Here is a 20,835-nt window from a genome sequence, read left to right as displayed (position 1 = left end):
ACACCCCAAAAACAAAAAAGAGAGGAGAGCAAGGAACCAACAAGACAAAAGACACAAAGCTTCACAGTTTAAAGGTCACTAAGGTTCATGCTTGTGTGAGGTGTGCAGCCCGGTCCTTTATTTAGGATGGGACCTGCTGGTGCTAAAGGTGCTCACACATACCACCGAAACGTCAGGAAGGAACAAGTGTTTGCTTGCCGTCCCAAACGATGTTATAATTGACATTTATATTAATCCAGTCAGTATTTTGTACACACAAGAATTTGGCAGATTAGGCTGTTTTGAAGACAGGGAGGAAGCCAAGCATTGTACTCTAGCGCTGGTGGTTCTTTCGTCTCACAAAACGCTGCCAAATTCACAGTCCAAAGCAAACGTGCAGTTCAGCCAGTGACAATGCAGCCTTTTCCACAACATTTCAATATGTTTTAACCAGCTTCACAGAGATCCTCTCTACAGTCACAGAAGCCCTTGGTCTGCTCTGCTGACACACAAATAGCGAAACAATTACATCTCTTGACCCTAATGATTTTCCAATGCAGCTTGCTAGCAAGCAGCCTGCCTTCAATAGCACATCTAAAAGCTTTCAAAAACTAAGCAGCTTGAAAATAGTCGATTCTAACCTGTTAAACGTTAAATCTAGATGCTGATACAAGAACCTGCTTGTACGTGCTTCCTCCTCAAGCAGCTGCTGGCTAGCAGAAGCCATAGGCCAGCAGCACCCCCAGCCCCTGTCCTTGCAGAGACACGTTGGTTGCTGCCTGCCATCATGCTGTTTGGGTCACTCAGGACATCTCCCAGCCCCACTCACCCAAGTGGAGATGTTCTAGCCAGGTATATGTCTCATGACAATTTTAGAAAACTTCACACATGATAATTCAGACTTTCCAGTGAACAGGCAAAGGTGAAAAATAGGTTCTTAATTTTAATCAAAATACTGTCCGCTTTGAAAAGCTTAATTTCAATTTTTATTTTTGTATCATGTTATTCAGTGGGGAGAAGGGCTGGAGGGTCACACGGGTCAACAAGTAAAGCAAGAAATGGGAAAATTTCATGTGAGTGGCTGTGTCTCGCTGTATGCTCTGGGCACACCAGTGAATTGAAGCAACACCAAGCAGCACTCTGGGTACCTCTCCTACCTGAGCTGCCCCACAGACGAAGTGTTCCAGGTGTTGCTGATGCTGCCAAAATCTTTAACATCAAAAGCAACCTTTTGTATTTCAACTTCCCCATGCTACATGGGGAAGAAACATATATACACTATTTACATCTCCACACACTGATTGAAGAGTGTGTCTGAACACAAGCTCTATTCAGACACAAAAGTGTGGGTGGCCATTTCATAGTTTCCCATGGTAACAATTAGTTATGGGCTCACAGTAGTACAAGTTCTTGCCTGTTGGAAGAAAAGCGGAGTTCCTGCAAGTATGCAGATTTATGCAGAAATCAAATATGCAGTGGGAGAAACATCAGCGTTTTCTCTGCTTGATAGTGCTGTCCCCTACCTACTGAGAAACAGACAGCTGCCTTCTCCTGCCTTGGGAGAGGAGGCAGCCTGCCAGCTTTGTCAGCGTTGGAAGACTACATATATTTTTCTGTTGTTTTCCTCTGCACAATAAATGCAATGCTGTTGACAGGCAGTATTGCATAACTTCAGCAATTTCATCACCAAAATATCTGATCAACTTGAGAAGATTATGGAATTTATTCTCCAAGTGCCTTCTTACTTTATAGCTGGGGAGCTGGGACACAGATATTAATCAATTTGCAATGGACACAGAAGAATTTCTGTGGCAAAGCCAGATGTTGAAAGCTTGTTTCAGACCAATGTCTCTATTACAAAGCTATTACTCTTCCTAGAGTCATGGGGATTTTGTCTACTATTGGATAAATAAGTGGCTTAGGAAGCTCATCCATTCCTGTAAATACGCCCCAGCCTCATCTGAAGGGCTCAGGTTATTGCAACCCTTTTGTCTTTCTGCTGACACTGATGGCAGGTGCAGCTGCTAGGGACAACTCAGGTAGTTGGGGCATATTCCCTCCAGAAAGCAATAACATTAAAAATGGTAACTTCACACTTCGTGTATAAGCTAAATACTAACTATAAACAAAAAATAAAAAAAAACAGAAAAAACAGACTTAATCGGTAAAACAAATCTCACTCATGCCTTAGCACTGAACTAAACTCCACTTGAGAACTCATGATAGCCTCAGTGCTCTGCACAGAGTCTTTCTGGACATCTCCCACATGCTGGGCTGCAAGGATTTGATTAGGCCAGCTCTGTTCTTTCAAGGGACACATCTGTGCTGCAGACATCCCAGATTTGGAGTTAGGAATTTTTATTCCTTACCTAAGAACAAGCCTTGCTCTGATTCAAAGGAAAGAGAACTTCATATGCATTCTTCTAAAATTCACACGTTTTTCTAACGTTCTACTATTAATAAGCTATGGTGTACTAAGCTAACAATAAGAAAATGTTGTGGGACTTCCTCACCCACTTAAGAAGACAGGGAGGGTTAACTCTAGTAAAGGAGAAATATCCAGGGATCTTGTAAAAGTAATTTGTCAGAAGATTACAGTGGCTTTTCATAAATATAATTGACTGCACAACAGGATTTCCATAGGCAACTAGAATAACAGACAGAGACCATCTCTGTTTAAAGCCACAAGCCCTATCAATGTAAGGCATTACATTTTTTATTGGACCTTGCTTCTTTTCTTAAAGCAGGTTAAAAAACACATCCTAAGTCTAATGCTCTCTCTCTCTCCTTTTTTTTTTTTTTTTAAGGGATAGCTATGACTGTGAAAAATAATGCTTTTTCTAGAAAGTCAGTGTGTATACATAGGCATCTTGGAGATCTTAATTGTGTTTCACACATCTTTGCAAGTTGCTGAGACGTAAAACACATGGAAGGGCAAAGTTTTGTCATGGTCATAATCTCATGTTTCTTAAGGGATTTCAAGGGAATATAACGGAGTTAAAAAGCAAGACATTAACTGTTGACACTTCTCTAAACAGGAAGAAAACAGAGCCTAACTCTCTTAAGACAAACTGCACTTTTGGCTGAACAAATGGAAAGAAAAAACATGTTTAACTCCAACAGTAACAAGATACCATAACTGAAAAACAGTGTTTAACAATAACTTACAATCAAGCCTTCTGTTACAAAGTTGGACAACACAGACCAAACAGTAACCCTGATAGATGTAATCCTTGCACAGTTCTTTCCTGTAACTAGAACTGCTCTGTAAGTCTACCAGCTAGATAAAAAGGTGCAGCAGGCTGTCAAGTCTGCTGTTCTGGGGGGATAAGATAACACATCAGGCTGAGACCTCTGCAAGGAGGATGTACTTATGCTGAGGTGGTCAGCACTTTTGGAAAGAAGCCCTCTCCTCCTGCCGATCACTAACTGGAAGCTGTCACCCACTTATCTCAACAAAACACTCAGAAGATTGCGCCACAGGCAAACGTGCCCAGAGGGCCAGATTCTGTAAAGCCTCCTGGTAAAAAACAAATGTTTCTTGACTTGTGGAGCAAAGAAAGAGCAACTCGGAGCAACCTGCTTTGAACAACCAGCAGTGTTCATGGACAGGGGAAAGCTGACAGACAACAGCAGTTTGATATTTGGGGCAACCACACTGAATTCCACCAGTTTGGTCTTTCCTGCTTCTCTTAGGCTGAAGTCTCATTGTGGAGGGTTCTGCAATACTAGTGCAAGTATCTCTGTAGAAATGCATGTAACCATTTAATTAGCTGGGCCGGGAATGGGCGGTTGAACAGTCTCAGCTGTGACAGCTGGATTCCCCAGAGGGCTGCAAAGTCTTCTTGCCTTCTACCTCTGCAAAGCGTGACACATTCCAGCCAGGACTTTAATTTAATTCTGAAAGGCTCTAGGTGCGTTGAAAAGCATGTGTCATGAGTAACAGGAGATACCCTGGGTTTTTCTGATTATCTTCTACAGCTTCCTATTGTGCAAATGCTAGGGATTGAGAAAAGAAAGATAGTAAGTTATTGACCTCACATTCATTTCATTACTTGTAGAGTAGAAGTAGATGTGTTTTTCCTGTGAAGTGGTTTAATAGATCTTCACAGCAGGAAGTGCTGAGCTCTGGAGCCAAGTGGAGGCATCCTTGGATAACAGGGCAGTTTCTGACTAAAACAGATGAGGCCGTTACATTCAAAGCTAACTAAACTAGTTAGCATGAACAACCATCCACTACAAATCCAATGAAGAATAAATGAGGGAATGAAACAGTTTGCTAGAGGACAAATCATGTTGTCTTTGTATATACCAGCATTTTTCCATATTGTTCACCAGTATCACATACCTTCTTTGTAATACATTACTCGTATTTCCCTTGCCCTATGAAATAAATGGATTTAGTTAAGTGGTGTAGAAGTCAGACCAGTGACTTCTACCTCCTAACACCTTACTCAGACCAACCCCAAATATGAATACATAGCCTATGGCAGAAAACACTTCTGCATTACATTCTGCCCTCAACCATTTCTGTTGCAGAAGCCTTTGAATATAGACACTAGGAACTTTTAAAAGCATTTATTTTCCTTGCCAAGCCATGAACCATTAATAATTTCCATTCCCTTAATAATCACTTTTAACTTCCAGAAAAACACTTCACTGCAAGCAAGGATATATACAAGTGGATGAAAACAGATGGTTTGAGTTAAATCCTATACAACAGTAACTATAGTTGTCATCAGTGTTTTCATTGAAATAATTATGAGTATTAACTATTTAATCATAACCAGCAAATAATAAATAGACAGTGTTAGCATTTACAATTATTACCTACATTTACTTCGCTAACACTTGCAATTTCCTGTTCAAAGTCAAATTATTACATTAGTCTTTGTTTTGTGCTTCAGTGCTGAAAAGACAGAAAAGAAATTCAAAGGGTATAATGATGTTATTTTACTTTGTATATGTTGTTGTTTAAAATTTAGCATTTTTTAAATGATAATATAGTTTTTCCTGTTTTACCGTGGGCATACGTGGCAAGCAGTAAGTGCCTTTTAAAGGAAACATGACGCACATGGGGTTTGCCAGCCAGGCATGTTATTGTTCTGGTTATTTTGTCTTTACAGAGCAATAAACACGGGGTTCTAGCTCATATGGATTCAAATACAAACTCTTGATCCAAGTGAGTTCAGATTTGCTTCTGAATTTTCTGCGTCAGCCCTGCCTCAAAAGCCAAGACTACACATTGCTAGGGGAATGATAAACAAACAAAATCCCAGACCAGAGGAAGAATCAATGTATTTCCTTTCAGTATGGTTCCCTGAATATATTCCGGGTGACAGTCAGGGACAGCCTAGAGAAGACACACTTCTCAATGTGAGTGGATCTCTCTGCCTTTCCCCAGCCCGACTGCAGTCCATCACCTTGGCAGTGCAGCTCTGCAGTGTTTGCACAGGCACGTGCAGGAATCCAGGAGGCCCCCGATGGCTGCTGCATGCTCACACCCTTCCTTTCACTCCCTTGGCGCCATGCAGGATCGCACAGATTTCTGTCACGTCCCACCACGGAGCTTTCCAAGCAGAAAAGTTCTTGTCTATTTAATTTCTCTTTTTATTAACTGTGGAAGAGAAACATCCTTAGATGTTTCTGCTGTGGGAGCTGATCATTTATTCCTTTATTTCCCCTTCTGATTAATTTTTAATGCATGGACAGCTTTCTGTTTTATCCCCTGACAATTTTCAAAGAACCTTTGCTACAGTCTTGCACAAAGGCACTCTGAAAATCACTACTATAGAGACTAAACAACCACTTTCTGTGTGCTTGTTGAAATCTTTGAGTCAGTAGCTACGGGTGCAAACACTAAGTGCTTTTTGAAAGAAACAGGGCTTATACCAACTCCAAAATATACAACATTCTTCCATGCATTTATCCATCTATGCTTTTTTTCAAGTGTCTTTAAATTTGCCTTGCTCTGAAGACAAACTTCCTGGTGTGCATTTTCCTTGAGTCTTTTTAAAATTGGTGTCAGGTTTGCTACATGCCATTTCTTTGGTGCCACGGCTGATACAAATGATGAATTGATAAATTCCCAATCACACTTAATATTTAACAGTTTCCTATTGCATTCCTTGGAACTCCCAGGGAATTAACCAACTTAGTGAGAATAAAAGGTAGGAGCGAACAGAAATTACATGTGGCTCTGCAGATGATATACCAACACTATTAGCCTATCTTACAGCAATTCTATGTTCCTTAGTGTGGAATTAATTTGTAAAATAATCCATTAAAAAACAAACACACACAAAACCCATCACTTGGTTCTTCAGGAAAAGAAAATCTTCACTGCGTTAAGCTAGGAGAATTCAAAATCTCTAGTGGGAGGCTCAAAGTTCTGCAGAAAACTAACCTTTTCTGTTACTACTTCATAAAAAACTTAAAACTTCCAGGGGAGGTTTAGGTTGGATATTAGGAAGAACTTCTTTACCGAAAGGGTTGTTAGGCATTGGAATGGGCTGCCCAGGGAAGTGGTTGAGTCACCATCCCTGGAGGTCTTTAAGAGATGTTTAGATGTAGAGCTTAGTGATATGGTTTAGTGGAGGACTTGTTAGTGTTAGGTCAGAGGTTGGACTCGGTGATCTTGGAGGTCTCTTCCAACCTAGACGATTCTGTGATTCATTTTACAGCATGTTTCTGTAATGAGCAAGAAGAAGGAAAAGCGAAGTAGAAAAGCTCTGTCTTGTTAAATACCAGAACTTCCTCCAGATTCAGAAGCTAAAGAGTCCATGCCCATAGTCTGTAGCTCTGCCTGTCACGTACAGCACCATTCTTAGGCTATTCTTCTTAGCTCCTTTCCAGTAAGAGAGAAGGAAAACAGCCCAGGCTGTTTTTTGATTCCCCAAGGGGAACCTTGCCAGAGCCTTGCATTATCACATTCCCATTCCCCTCTCCATCACCCAGTTACCAGTAATACTGATACAGAGAGTAACATGGAAGACTGGTGGAACAGCCAACGCTTGAAACAAACATCTGAGGGACTGCTGCAGTCTATTTTTCCAAGATTTTGACGGCTAGGCTGGACCAAGCCATCCTCCAAATGGCAGTGCCAGTTCACAAAGTACCCAACCGTGGTGGAAGCGCTGCTGCAGCCCTGAAAATCGCTGTTCTGCTGAGGGTGGTTACCTGCACGAAGCTTTCAGTCACTCCATGTGACTCAGTGATGGCACCTTGCGAACTCCAGCTCTGGAGTGTTCCTCTGATGCTTCCGTCCTTTGGAAGAGAGAGCACTGACGTGCCAAAATACTGCTGAGGTGCCAAACAATGCTCCCTCATGTACAATGGTATGAACCAGTTCAGTTCAAGGATGGTTCTCCAGTTCCCAGTCATGCTTTTATTCTGTTTCCAATTGGATCCTATCACTTCTGAAGACCACTGCGTGGAACAAAAAGGTGCAACACTGCAGACAGCCTCTTGGTTCTAAAAGTCCATTGTATTTTGAATCAGGCAGTGTAAGTTACTACACAAAGATAACTGTATCATTGCTTACATTCATGAAAAATTTTTACTGTTTCCCATGGTCATTTCATTATATGTAGTGAATGTGCAGTGACAACAATTTCTTTTTCTGGTTACAGATGAGTAACACTGAAAGAATTTGCTCTGTATATACCTCTCCATGGAATGATTCATTATAACTCATGCAATATGCTTCCATAATATGGATTAGTGCTTACTTGCTTGAACTCCTTTTCCTTTCCCTTACGCATAGTTTATTAAGTGAGGTTCATTTGGCTAGTACAGTGCAAACCATTCTAACAATTCACATGAAATATACAATTACATTTCAAATACCAAAAGACAAGTTAAAAGCTAACTATGAATTTTCATACTTATCTTCTTAGATAACTGTACAAAGTGCTGTGAACATTTTTTGCTGTCTCCAACATCTGATCTTCTTTCTTAAATTCGTGCACTTCAATGCATGTATGGGCAGAAATTCTTGTTTCAGACTAGCCGCACTGCTTCTCAAAACTGAGCCACAAGTGACCACTGTGAGTGAGCAGTTTTGGGTGCAGCTCATCCCTAGTAAAGGAGAAGCAATTCCAGTTCATAGGAGGACCAGTATCTGTGCTGGCAGTTTGGCTGCTTGGGAAAAAGATGTACATTGGCATTACAAGCCCTGCAGCTGATAGCTTAACTTTTCCTTCTCACTATTCCTGACACCAGCTACAGATGTGCAGCTCATTTTTGCAAATGATCTCAAAACGCAGCAATCAGAGGGCAGCAAATTGGTGAGGTTGTGTTTGAAAGAGAAGAAACTATGATGACAACTAGGGAACAATGAGGGAAATCTACACAACAGCAGAAAGCTACATATAACTGAGATAACTGGATAGGAAAACTGGCATGTACGTTATTCTGCAGGGTGTCTGAGTGAAGCTGATTGTTCATAATGTGTTTTTTTGGCAGGCTTGTGAGTGAAGATATGCAAAGGCTCTTCACTAAATACTGGAGTCACTAATGTGGTTTGGAGGAACGGACAAAAGAGACAAGCCTCTTGCAATCCCGGTTAGCATTTGAACTATTGGATGTACTCAGTTACAAGCCTAAATATGGATTTTAGGGGCGTAATTTAAGGCTACTATCCCTCAAAATTCCAAGACTATGTTTTTGTTTTCTGTTTTCTTATAAAACATATGCCTGTCTACAATTCATTTCCAGAATGTACCTTTCACTCTTAGAAATCCCAAATCCCTTCCTGTTAAAATACCATGTATGCTACCCGTTATAGAAAAAAGACAAGGTAAAATCCTTTCTTCTCCATGGCAGAGCATAGATACTGTCATATGGTCACAGAAAAATGGCTTATCTGAAGTACATACTACTTACCAGGAAGCAGGAGCAGTGAAAGTAACTCCAAGTGCACAGATTCAAGGCCCTCCTTCTAAATTTTCTGCTAGCCATCAAAGCCATGCCTAATCACAATGGAAAGTGATGATGGAAATACTACTTTGCTCTCTGCCAAAATGAATGTTCCCTCCAGCAAGAACGGCTTAGCAGGATCAGAGTGGTGTAACTTAACGTTTACTTGTGCCAAGCTTCCTGATCTTGGCTCCTGGAAATGCTTCTGTGGCAATTTCTACTACATAATGGAACATTTTTCTTGCTCAGAGATACCTAAATTTCTGGAAATGAGGCAATTATTCTGAAGGCTTTGTCTGCTTTAAATCTGCTTTAAAACTTGTCATTTTTAAATATGCATTCTTAACTATTCTGCTGCTGTCTGTGTAAAATAGGATTCACTAAGCAGATATCAATGTTGAACTTCCCAGTTTTCACTGCCAGCTCTGCTTTGGTTTGTATCCCCTAATTATATGCCTGCAGATAATTGAAAAAGTAGGTAACACAGAGAAAAAAATACAAGCAAAAATACACCAGTTGGAAGAATTAGGGATGAGAAAATGAACACAATGAACAGATGACTACCAGCTATATTATGGTTCTATTATTCAGCAAGAGGAAGACAGAGAGTTTGCAGCTTAAGTTAGGGAAAGGCTTTGCCCTTTCTTATTATCTTTTGCCACTCCTAACAAGATTAGGATAGTTATTCATGCAAATAATAACCTAATAACCAAAAAAGTCATTAAAAATAAAAGAACGTTCCTCAGGTATGAGAAATACTTAGTCACTGCACTGACTGTAACCTATAACATTTGAGTTTGTCTAAATCACAAAACGTGTTTTCAGCCAAAACCCCACAGTGCCATTGATCTTTCCTTTTCTGAGTATTACAAACCAGACAACAAAGTCTCTGCTACCTTCCCGCTACAGGAACAGATGGACAAATTTCCTTTCCTCATCAGAAAATATGCTGCAATTCAACAGCACCTCACTGCTTAGACTAAGAATTCTTCTGTTTGTCACAAAAGTCAAATCTAAGGCTTTAGACAACATTGGTCTTCTAGGTAACTTCATGCTGATAGCAAGAAGCCCTTTGTTATCCTTTCAACCCAGTAAGAAGACCCCTCACCTTGGCTGGCAACGTGGCTGAGGAGCTACACCATTGCCTAGCAGAAAGCACACAGAATTATGCATACCCAAACAAGGCAGCTGTAAGGGTGAGACTCAGTTCAAAATGGAGACACCTATATTCAACTCTCTTTGAGCGAGGCAGGGCAAAATCCAGCAGCCTAACTTCTTTAGCTGTCTCTGGCTGCCTGCCTTCCAGCCTCTGATTCAAAATGCACAGAGCTCCTACTGGTTTTATGTTTTATCTGTAAGTCTCATGCTGTTATTTTGGGTACCTAGTGATTCTCCACGATTCATACATGGATAAGCATCATCCTTAGGCGTCCAAGCTCCCATGAAACCTGTGGAGAGAGACTCAGTACAGTCCCCGGAACAAAGGACAACTGATGGAGTTGACGTAGTTGCCTAAAAACGTATGTACAGGGACATCTGAGCTGCCTGGCCTCAAGCTTTTTTATAGAGCCCGAAAAGCTTCTGGCCATTTCAGGAGGATGCAGACGTCCTGCAGGTTCTGTGCCATCTCTGAGTCTCGTGCAGGTGCCCGGGAGTGTCTAATGACACTAAAACCCTATTCACGGCTCATGGATTCAAACCCTAGATCTGTAATTGGCAGATTTGACACCTACTGCACACCTAACATTAGATGGTTTAATCTGGATATGGCATGTATACAAAGCATCCAGGTACAGCAAGGGAACAAATACCAGCACAACAGAAGGACATTTTGATGCAAGTAAAAACTGGACTTGATGTATCTCAGAAGGGAAAAATAATTAATCATACTTGTAAAAAAATGAAGAAAATTGAGCATTTGAACATAAATTTCATACAATAATGTAAAAAAAAAAAAGTTGTGATTAAATTCGTTTCTGAAATCAGACTAAAGGCACAATAAATTCAGACTTGTAGCTCCTAAAATGATCATTGTACAAAAACAGTTCATTCAAAAATATTTTCACTGTTCTATCATTAAATACAAATATCTCCCTAAACCTGTTTCAGAGAATGAATTAACATAGCTGTAACGTTCTAAAATAAATGTTGATTTAGTATCAAAAATGATGAAAGACATTTCCTACTTCTTTCACTGGGAAAAAATTAGTTTTGGAACTGCTTGAGCTTAAGTATTGTTTTATTAACTGGGTCTAATTCCCTGTTTATTCCTCTATGTCCTTACGTGACCTACACTGATCACTTGTAAAGGAGGAACAAGCAGACAAAACTTATTTTGCCTCCTAAACATTTTGCAATCTATGCCTGGAGTTATTCAGCCACTTTTGATGTCAGCTGGTATATTAAAACAGAATACCCAGATATATGCTTAGATACATATTTGAAACACCATGGTTACATTAATCTCAAACAAAAATTGCTTACATGCATTTGAATATAAGCTCTTATTTTTCATTGAAACACGATTACTATTGCACTGAAGTACGTGAGATACTCATGAATCACTCCTGCCTCTTGTTCACGTGCCACATTACCTATAAACAAAGCTGTGTGATTTTCAAAAGCACATAATCCCTCATCTTCAAAGCAACCAAAATTCTCAGGAGCCTTAGTTCTGCTGACTTGACAAAAATGTCTTCAGAGCTGTGAAAGTGGGCCTTCTGCTTTTAAATCGCCAGGGCACAAGGCCCGTCTACCTATGCCAGTTACACACCTCTCAGAAATTACTTTCCCACTGCGGCGGCCTTTACATTTTCCTTCTGCCACTGCCTCTGCTGTGCCGTTTACTCGCTGCCGTACAGCACCTCCAGGACACGGGCAGCGTGTGGCTCAGCACCCAGCTGGCAGGAGGCTGCACGTCCCAGACCTCCGTGGCTCCGAACTACACACTAAGCCCGATTCAGCAGACATAACTCGGTCACATTCAGCATCCCCGCCTCAGTGATGGTGGGCAGCCCGGTGACTTCACACTCCAGCTAAAGCCTCTGTTTAAGGAGCTGGCAAGCCAGGCTCTTAGCAAAAGCAGAGCACAAAAACTAACTAAATCAATGGAAAGCCTCCAGCAGAACGAGCAGACAGCAAACATGTGACTAAATGTCCAAGATCTGGTCTTGAATGCTGTGCAGATCTCCGGCCAGCTGCTGGCCTCACACCCTTTTCCCTGCCAGGAGGAAACACGTATGGGATTTAACTGTGTGCCAAGGGTGGATCTGACCCCACTGCTCAGAGCCAGCTCTAAGCACAGGCGCTTGTACAGCTGAATATAAGCTTTACTTTCAAGACGTAAAAACATGCAGTTCTTATGTGAATCACTCTACATACGAGTCAATATTACACTGTGTCAGCAATGTGATTTGGTGTAAGACTAGCAAATCTGTGTCCTTTTTTTTCTTGTGCTATGGTGAAAATTACAATTACCTAAGTGGATTTCCTCAGGAGCTCTGACATCGCAGATCAGCCCCTGTAGCAACATATCAGGTATGGAGTATATCTAATTAAGTTTATGGGAAGGCCTCAGCAAGACTGTGCTGGGCAGAGCTCTGCAAGATTGTCAGGATTCATCACCTAGCAATAGGCTAAGAGAGGGGCTGTATGTTCATGAGGAGCATTTGCAGATGCAGGCACACTCACATGGAAAAACAAAAAAGTAGAACGAAACAGTACTGGCTGGCTAAAAAACTGTATTATTATTATTTCATCTGTATTACTCAAGCATTACATATGGATGTTCTCCCACGTTATCTCAAAAATTATTGTTCAAGTTACATTTCCTTGTTGGACTTCCTCAGTTGACCATCTCCCCCACCCTCAAAACAGAAGTGCTACAACCCTAAAAGTAGTTTAGTGATTTAAAATTTATCCTGGGGATGACAAAGCTCTGTTCATTTCATATACACAGTCCTGTAGTAGTAATACTGCAAATCAGGATACATATAGGTTTATAGCATCGTGTCCTAGATTTAAGCATAGGAACACAAAATATTTCTCATTTTTTAAATCTAGAGGTAAGATCACAAAGATCACTTATTTCATCAGTATAGTTAAAGTCACCAGATAAAAGGCGACACTGTAGTTAAGTTTTATTTGTATCATGATTTTTACGTAGGACTTGTGGACCACACCTCATCTGGAAGGGATTTAAAAATCATTATGTGCTCTTAAACACTGAGAGAGAAATCAGTTGGTCCAGTAGACTGCAGCATCTGAGCAGGGATTATTTTTGTCCATTTAATGCATTTACTGTAACATGCAGACACAGTGGGGAAAGGATCAAATCAGGACACGTTCATTTCTGTTCTACTGGCCATTTTGAAAGAGACAGTGAATAGAAGCTGGTACATGTATCAGATTTCACTGAGAAATACTGACTTTCCACATTTCAGCAGAACCAAGGAGGAATTTCCAAATTTTATTTCAGTTCATACGTCTAATGAAAGGGAGTGGTATGCAACAGGGAAAAACAGCGTACAGCTTAACCGAGCAAATTTCTATCATAAACTTATCTAAACTTTTAACTAAATCATAAAACAGAGAAGGATGCAGAACAGATTATATAAAAGCCCCACATTGTTTCAGCCCCACAATTTCAACATGAAAACAAACACTTCACTACACCATACTTACTTATGAATTTCTTAAATAGGCAAACTCTTTTCCCATGGGACATGCAGGTAGCAGAATGAAAGTATTGCTCTAAGAAGGAAACGAAAGCAGGGAACAAAAGCGAAAACTGGACTCATGCATTGCCTTCAACAGCCAGATACATCAGGAACTCAGACGAAATTTGGTAAATGTTACAGAAAATGCCTTAATTAGCAAGGGAGAAGAGAATCTCACAGATGATCCATGGCCTGATAACGCTGAGGACAAGAATCTTAACCACAAACATAGAAGTAAATAAAGACACTGGTGTTCTTCCTATCTGAAGCTCTTTTTAACTAAATAAAATGAACTTTATGGAAGAATTCTCTGAAAACTGATCATCTGAGTTCTAACTATATCTTATTTCAGCCTAAAGTTTTCATTAACAACAAGGTAATGGCCCTTGTATTTCTCCATCCATTCTGCAAATATGGGTGTCTAAAACTCTCATCAGGGAGACGGAGGATTACTACACCTTTAAACTGTAGGACAATTATGATTACAGGTAACTATGTCATAGACCTTTGATTTAGCATCATATTGCAAAGTTAACACCAGGAGGGTTAATGAAGTATGGCTTGCAACTCTGTATGTATTTAATTTGCATTTTGTAACACTTAAGTACGATTGGAGCCACTGAGCAAAGAAAAAAAATAAATAAATCGAGAGATGTGAGAAATTTTCACTGAAAATTTTATCAGTCTGTTTACAGCTTTCTGTGGAAGCTGTTTCCACCCCACTTTTTCCAAAATTACTCATCCAGCTGCCCTCTGTGACTTTCCCTGCTAGCACTGGTTTGGGCCAGAAGGTCAGGAGGGGCACCTGCTTCAGGAACCACTCTAGTGCTGCTGCTCTGCAGTCCTGGGAGAAGAGGCAACATGTTTGTATAAGATTAGTAATTATGGAAAACTCACTGTTCTCTCCAAAGGCCAGAATAAGACCGAGCAGACTAGGTTTTGTATTTGTTTACAGGAGCAGATCATAATCCATGTAAGCGGATCTGTCTGACACAACATAAAACTCCCAATGAAGTTAACAGGAACTTTTTGTTCTAAATGAGTAAAAGACCCATCCCAAAGGACCAAACAGGGTCAAGGCAGGCCTTTGGGTAACACAGAAATGGCTCTAGATCATTGCTGGTTACAGAAACACAAAGCATCCGAGAAAGCTCAGCTGGAGGGAGTAATTTCCAGCCCTACATTTAATTTACAAGTGGAAAATTTGAGGTGAATTAGGATGAGAAGGGGAAGAACTGTGGAAAGCCAGAGGCACATTCAGTGGACGCAAACCCTGAACAGAGCTTTGCCTAGCTAAGAGGTTTTCTGCTGGCTACCCACAGCCATCTGGCTGTCTGAGGTTACATGTTCTTTTCAAATCCCTTTTATAACCTCTACTTAAGAATTTCTAAGTGTATTTCTTATGAAACTCATTCATACTGGCCTCAGACCAAATATGTGAAGCCTTGAAGTCCTTCCTTTATACTTCCAAATAGTTCTACATTTACCATAGAAATATTCTAAATAGACTCATTAAGGAAAGGAAAACTTTCCACAAAAAATTAACCTCATACAATTCTTCCATAACTTTGGTACTTGAGAGAAGTGCATTTCAATGTTGGTGTTACAGCATTGATCTGGTCTGATTACACACCACGCACACAATGCAGTCTACAAAATTCACCTTTATTCTGCAACATATAGTCTCAATGTTATCCACTCTCTTCACAATAAGATTAGCTGACATATTTTTCACATTTTGCACCCAGCTTACCACAGTCAAGGAACTTGCACAGTCCTGACGCATGTAATATAAAAATACTCCTTATATAAAGCTATACACATACAAAGGCACAGAAAGGTTACCATAAAACTTACCATCACTTGAAGAAAGTGAGTCATTTGCACAGACCAGCGCCAAAGTAAACAGCAGATGCCGAAGATCCATAACTCTAATTCTGTAATAATAAAGGACAAAAAGAGACTTTATTTATAAACTAATATTATTACAGGTATATGACACAAACTATTATCTATTTTTATTGAACTTCTGATTAAATTTAAACTAGAAGCATATTTAGTTTACAGTTTATTGCCTCATACAGTCACATCATTATCCTGCTGCCTGGGACAGATACTATATAGTATTTTTATATGAAGACTAGCTCATGGGTCTCTAGTTCATTTAATACAGAGGAAAAAAATCAGTATTGTCAATGTCTAGCCTGCTTCCAGGAAGTAACCAAAGTAACCACACTCCCCTCCAGAGCAGCGTTTGGGGAGCAGATCCCAATGACTAGCCTAGGTTAAATGCGAAAGTAGGAAAGAACAACCTCTCTCTTAGGGAACAAAGACACGATGATTCCCTTTCCAGCTTGCATGCCCCTGAAGCTGTGTTTGTCCTTGCATGACATGTACAATGCTTTCTGAGTCTAGAACTACATGCACTAAAGATGGGAGAAGCGAGCAGAGAATGAATGCTGCAGCAGCTGTAGGCAACAAGTAACCCAGACTAATTCTCTGGTCTGTTCCTACTGGCTTCCCACACAGCTGCAAATGTGCCTCGGTGCCCTGCTCTGCTGTGCTGCGCTTCAGCTTCTGCCATGGGAGATTGTCTGGCACTGAAAACTTGTGTCACTGCTGAGGAGGCACCTTCAAGCATGTCCATGCAGCACATCACACGGACAGTCCTCAACCCAACAAGCTTTTGTAACCTCCTCAGAAAGCACGTTCCTCCTTCTCCCTAATTTATCTGTGCCACACAGACATCACAACCAAATCTCCCTAATTTATCTGTGCCACAACCTCTTCACAACCTGCAACCCTGTTTGAGGGATGCTACGTTGCTTGTGCTGTTATCACCAGCATCTGGAGACAATGGGGAAGGGCAGGACCTGGGTTATGTACTAGGCTAGCACTTCTATATTTGACCATAAAGGGGTACAGCAAACCTTGATTCTACACTGAAGTGCTTTCAGTTGGACATTTTCTGTCTCCATCTGACAGAATATATCAGCAGTGTCCAAGCCACCGAACCCACTACAGAGCAACAACCTCTTAAGTGGGTGCTACCGATTAACATGACTGATGCTGGCAATCTGGCTATTGAAACAGCCCTACTTGAGTGAGCAGTGTGAATTTAGTCAGCAACTGTAAAACACAAGCAGGCTGAATATGAAAAACTATGTTAACATCGAACTTAAAAGACAATTCCCTCTTCTTAATCTTCTCACCAAGAGAACAGATTGACTCGCTTAAAAAAAAAAAACAAAAAAACCCCCACCACAATTAGTACAAACTCCAGATTCCTCATTCATGCAGTTTAGAACAAAACTTGAAAATCTGAAGTTATTTCTCACATCCTCGTTAACACAACCACTCAGTAATTCTCCAGTTTCATGCCCAGCACAGGGAGAATGTATCCGGACCACCCTGCAGAGCCTAACCCAGGACGCTTCCCACCGCAGCGGGGCTGCCGCAGGGCTGCCTGGCTGCAGCACTCGCCCTGTGCGAGCAGACGTGGCTCTGCCCAAAGGCAGCAGCCTGTCTTCCCGTGGGCAGGGAGGAAGGGAGCTGTATGGCAGGGCTGGATGTGTGCTCGTGAAGGATTAGGGCTGGTGTGGGAGCCTGTGGAGCAGAACCGAGGAGCAGCGGAAGGCTGCAGCTGCTGGAGAGCAGCACAGGGCTGGGAAGAAGTTTACAAAGCAACTACAGGCCAGTGATCCTGTGTGTAGAGAGGAGCTACACTGGCACAGCATGAGGTTCATCCCAGAACAGCGATGTTTTCAGCTAGCTCAATTGTTCCCCCATCTCCATCTGTATTTATGTTTGGAGGATTCTTATTGTTTCTTATTAATAAATCTTCTACAGAAATGCTTCACCGTACTTGCCAGTTCCCCTCCTCTTAGACAGCTTGTACCCTATCAAACAGTACCCACCCCCTACAGCCGCTCCACTTTCTCCCTAAAGTTTTGTTCTCTCTTTCACAGCCCTGAGCACAATGTCACTGTATTTACAACCCTCCTGTGCCCTCTCTGTCGTAACACCCAGACATCCCATACTGCCTCTGATCACACCTCCCCGTTCTCTCGTTTCCACCAACCTCGGCTCATTTTCCTACTGCTCTTCTCCAAACCTTCCTACATCTTCCTGCTCAATGACATTACAAGAAAAAAAAAAAACAAAAAACAAAAAACAACCCTCATAGGAGTTCTCCACACAAAATCATCATCACAGTCGGTCATTCACAGCACATCTGTGAGCAGAGGCTTGGTTGTTATAACCACACCGCACCGAGCAACACAGTGATGAGAACGGGATCGTCTCCCACGCGCAGCCATCACAAGCAGGGCTGTCCCCTTTGTGTGCTGGGACATGCAGTTATCTCAGCTTCCTGCAAGGAGGAGTGGTTTGACAGATGGAGCACTAACCCAGGAGTCTGGAAATATATCCCAGAGGTCAACCATCACGTTAAACCTCAGTAAGGTCTTGCCGCTGCAGATAAAAACAATCCTGCTCCAGTACTGCTCTTCCTCGCGTGCTAATGGTCTTGTTTACATACCTGCCTGCAGTGAACGCCATCAGGAAATTGTTCCAGTTAAAATCAATGCATAAACATTTATTTTAACAAATAATTGTAATAAATTGTAACAGAAAAAGCCAACAGGTGTAGTCTGAACATACCCAGTATGGACAAGACTGACGTCAAACATGGTGACTGCTCTCATGTGAAAATACGGAAGGGCCACGCTCCCCACTTTGTACAAAAGGACCTGGAAAAGGCAAATTGTGCTTCTTCCCTTGGAGCTGAAACCCAGAGCCTGTGGGACAGGGCTTGTGCTCAAGGTCACCCTCCAAGCAGAAAGAGCTCTGCCACCTGTGTGAAGCACCAGGGTCTGTGTCGCCTCTCTGCATCGTGCACGTTTACGGAGAGCTCTGCTGAGACACAGGGAAGACTTCTACTTGAGAAGTATCAGAAGCCAAGGCAGGGCTGCATCACCACAGCTGTAGGCTTGTGGGAGAAAATCTACAGCACAACAGGAGCTGCCCCACCACGATACTGATATTGGCGGTACAGAATAAAATTTCAGACAGAAGATTCCTCTGCAGCACCATCTGCTCCACCATCAGACGGCCACCTTGCAGAAAGTTCTCGTGTGGTTTGCAACAGCCTCCTGTTGTTCCTCAACAACACTTGTGCAAGCTCACAAGAACAGTATTGTTCAGAGGCTGCAGTGTTAACCTAGTGAGAGACAGCTTCTCTCCTCTGATCAGCTTTAGGATAAACCTGACCTTTCACAATCTAGTAATCTCTACCTCCCTGCCTGTGTATGAAAGACAAATACCACTAATAAAGTCCCTGTTATTGAGCAGAACAAAACATTTCAGTGTCTTTAATACCTGCTGTTCTAAAGAATAATAGTCTACACCTTGCCCAACTCCTGCAGTTCGCAAGAATGAAGAGAGCTAAAACCAGAAAAATAATTACAACAGCTGACTGTCCTCAAGGCAGCTGAAACTTGACCACAGGAACATTTGGCTAGAGGTCAGCTCAGGCTAATTGCTTCAGTGGAGAAAGGGAGCCAGGAGTTATAAAAGGATAGAAAAATTCCTGGCCCTTTTCTACAGCAGTGTTGGAGTAAGGTCAATCACAAGTGAATTTAAACACATCTCTCCAGTGGGACGTGAACACAGTCAGCACAGACAGGGGAAACCAGGCTAAGAAAATCCATGAAAAAATAAATTGTTTAGTTATAGCCTACTGAGTGGTTTGCATCTACTCTGGACAAATAACTATGTTGACACTCGGAGCAAATCATAAAGAGTTTGCTTATAAACAAAACTGTTGTTTGAAGTGAGATCTTTATGTTTAGATGGGTCCTGAACCTGAAAGGACCTGAAGGAAAGAGAAGGATATTACACTTCATTAAACTATGCCTAAGAAGGAATTTCTGCTTTTGCCATCTCCATTAACTCACTGTACTCCAAGTACTCCAAACATGAGATTTTTTTTCCCCTGTAACCTCCTTCAGTTTCACTTTGCTTGCCAAATAATACATGTGCAACTATTCCAGAACCAAAGGTGGCTTCTCTGCTGCAAACTGAACAACGTTACTGAGTGAAGGACTAATCTGAGAAGATTTAATATTTTTTTTCTTTATATTTCTACCTTTCATCATTCCATCAATCACAAACAGGCAAGGACACAAGAGCTTGCAGCGCATGCAAACACACATAAATACAGCCATCATCAAGTAGGAATGAGTGCTGAGGAGAAGCGAATGCAAGTCCAGCCTCTCAAGCTCTGTGCCACTCTAAGGCATATTTAATCAACTACAGAATGTGTATGTACATACCCTTGCAGAATTTTTGGGGGGAAGAACCTTTATTTTTTGCAGCGTGTACATTCCTCACAAGCTATCTCATGGCAAGATCAGTGACACTAAGAGAAAATCTTTCTGTGCTTGCATAACATATTTCACACAGGTTTGGCTCAATATGCATAGCTGAAATCACTTTGCCTGCTTACCCTCATTTCACTAAATGCCAACAGGACAGAGTCATTCTGCAGATGAAATGAGTTATAGCCTTTCAAATCAGCACAATCTAAAGCTGCCACAGACCTAAAGACTTCTTTGCTTGCTTGCTGATATTACAGCTTGATTGAGTCATCAGCAGCACTTGGATGAATGCCTGTTTTTATAGAGTCCTTGTCAGTGCTATATACTCGTCCATGTCAACAAACAGAAATAACGAACCATCTCAGTTGGGATGAACAACACACTATTCACCCAGCGTGTGTGGTAATCCAGGATATGAAAAGGACATGAAATAATACCACAGAAACAGAAATTATGCACTGCAGAGAATAAAAAAAAATCCCATAAGGGGTGCATTTCTGAGGAAATAAACACAACAACAGAAGACTGGGAAAGAATGAGGGGCTGGAACATGGCTGCAATTATTATGCATGGATTCATGCAAATTTGGTGATTATTAAGAGGTAAATCTTCATAAAAAAACTGAAAGAATGGAAAAGAGGCAACTTTGTGTTATTAATTAGAGCTCTACATAAGTCAAATCATTTATAAGAGTTTGAAGTATTCAAGTTGGAAATGGAATCTATGAAAAAAACTGCTCACTTCACATTTCCAAAATCCTTTTTTTTTTTCACCTAAACAAACTTCATTTTGGAATACAGACTATATGAGAGCTCAATTTCAAGACCACATTTGATATA

At 41.2% G+C, this 20,835-nt stretch overlaps 1 protein-coding gene across 7 annotated transcripts in view; it reads right to left on the bottom strand.

The window, feature by feature from the left end:
- The window catches only part of GHR (growth hormone receptor), a 139,161-nt gene that overhangs the window by 56,217 nt on the left and 62,109 nt on the right, over positions 1-20,835 (bottom strand). For all 7 annotated transcript variants that reach the window (XM_066988782.1, XM_066988784.1, XM_066988783.1 and 4 more), the window contains one exon: positions 15,474-15,553. In XM_066988782.1, coding sequence (XP_066844883.1) covers positions 15,474-15,543 — 70 coding nt within the window. In that variant the 5' untranslated portion in view covers positions 15,544-15,553. The remainder of the gene's footprint in view (positions 1-15,473; positions 15,554-20,835) is intronic.

This window comes from Anser cygnoides, chromosome Z, assembly GCF_040182565.1.
Source record: "Anser cygnoides isolate HZ-2024a breed goose chromosome Z, Taihu_goose_T2T_genome, whole genome shotgun sequence".
NCBI lineage: Eukaryota > Metazoa > Chordata > Aves > Anseriformes > Anatidae > Anser > Anser cygnoides.
This window is presented reverse-complemented; position numbering and strand designations above follow the sequence as displayed.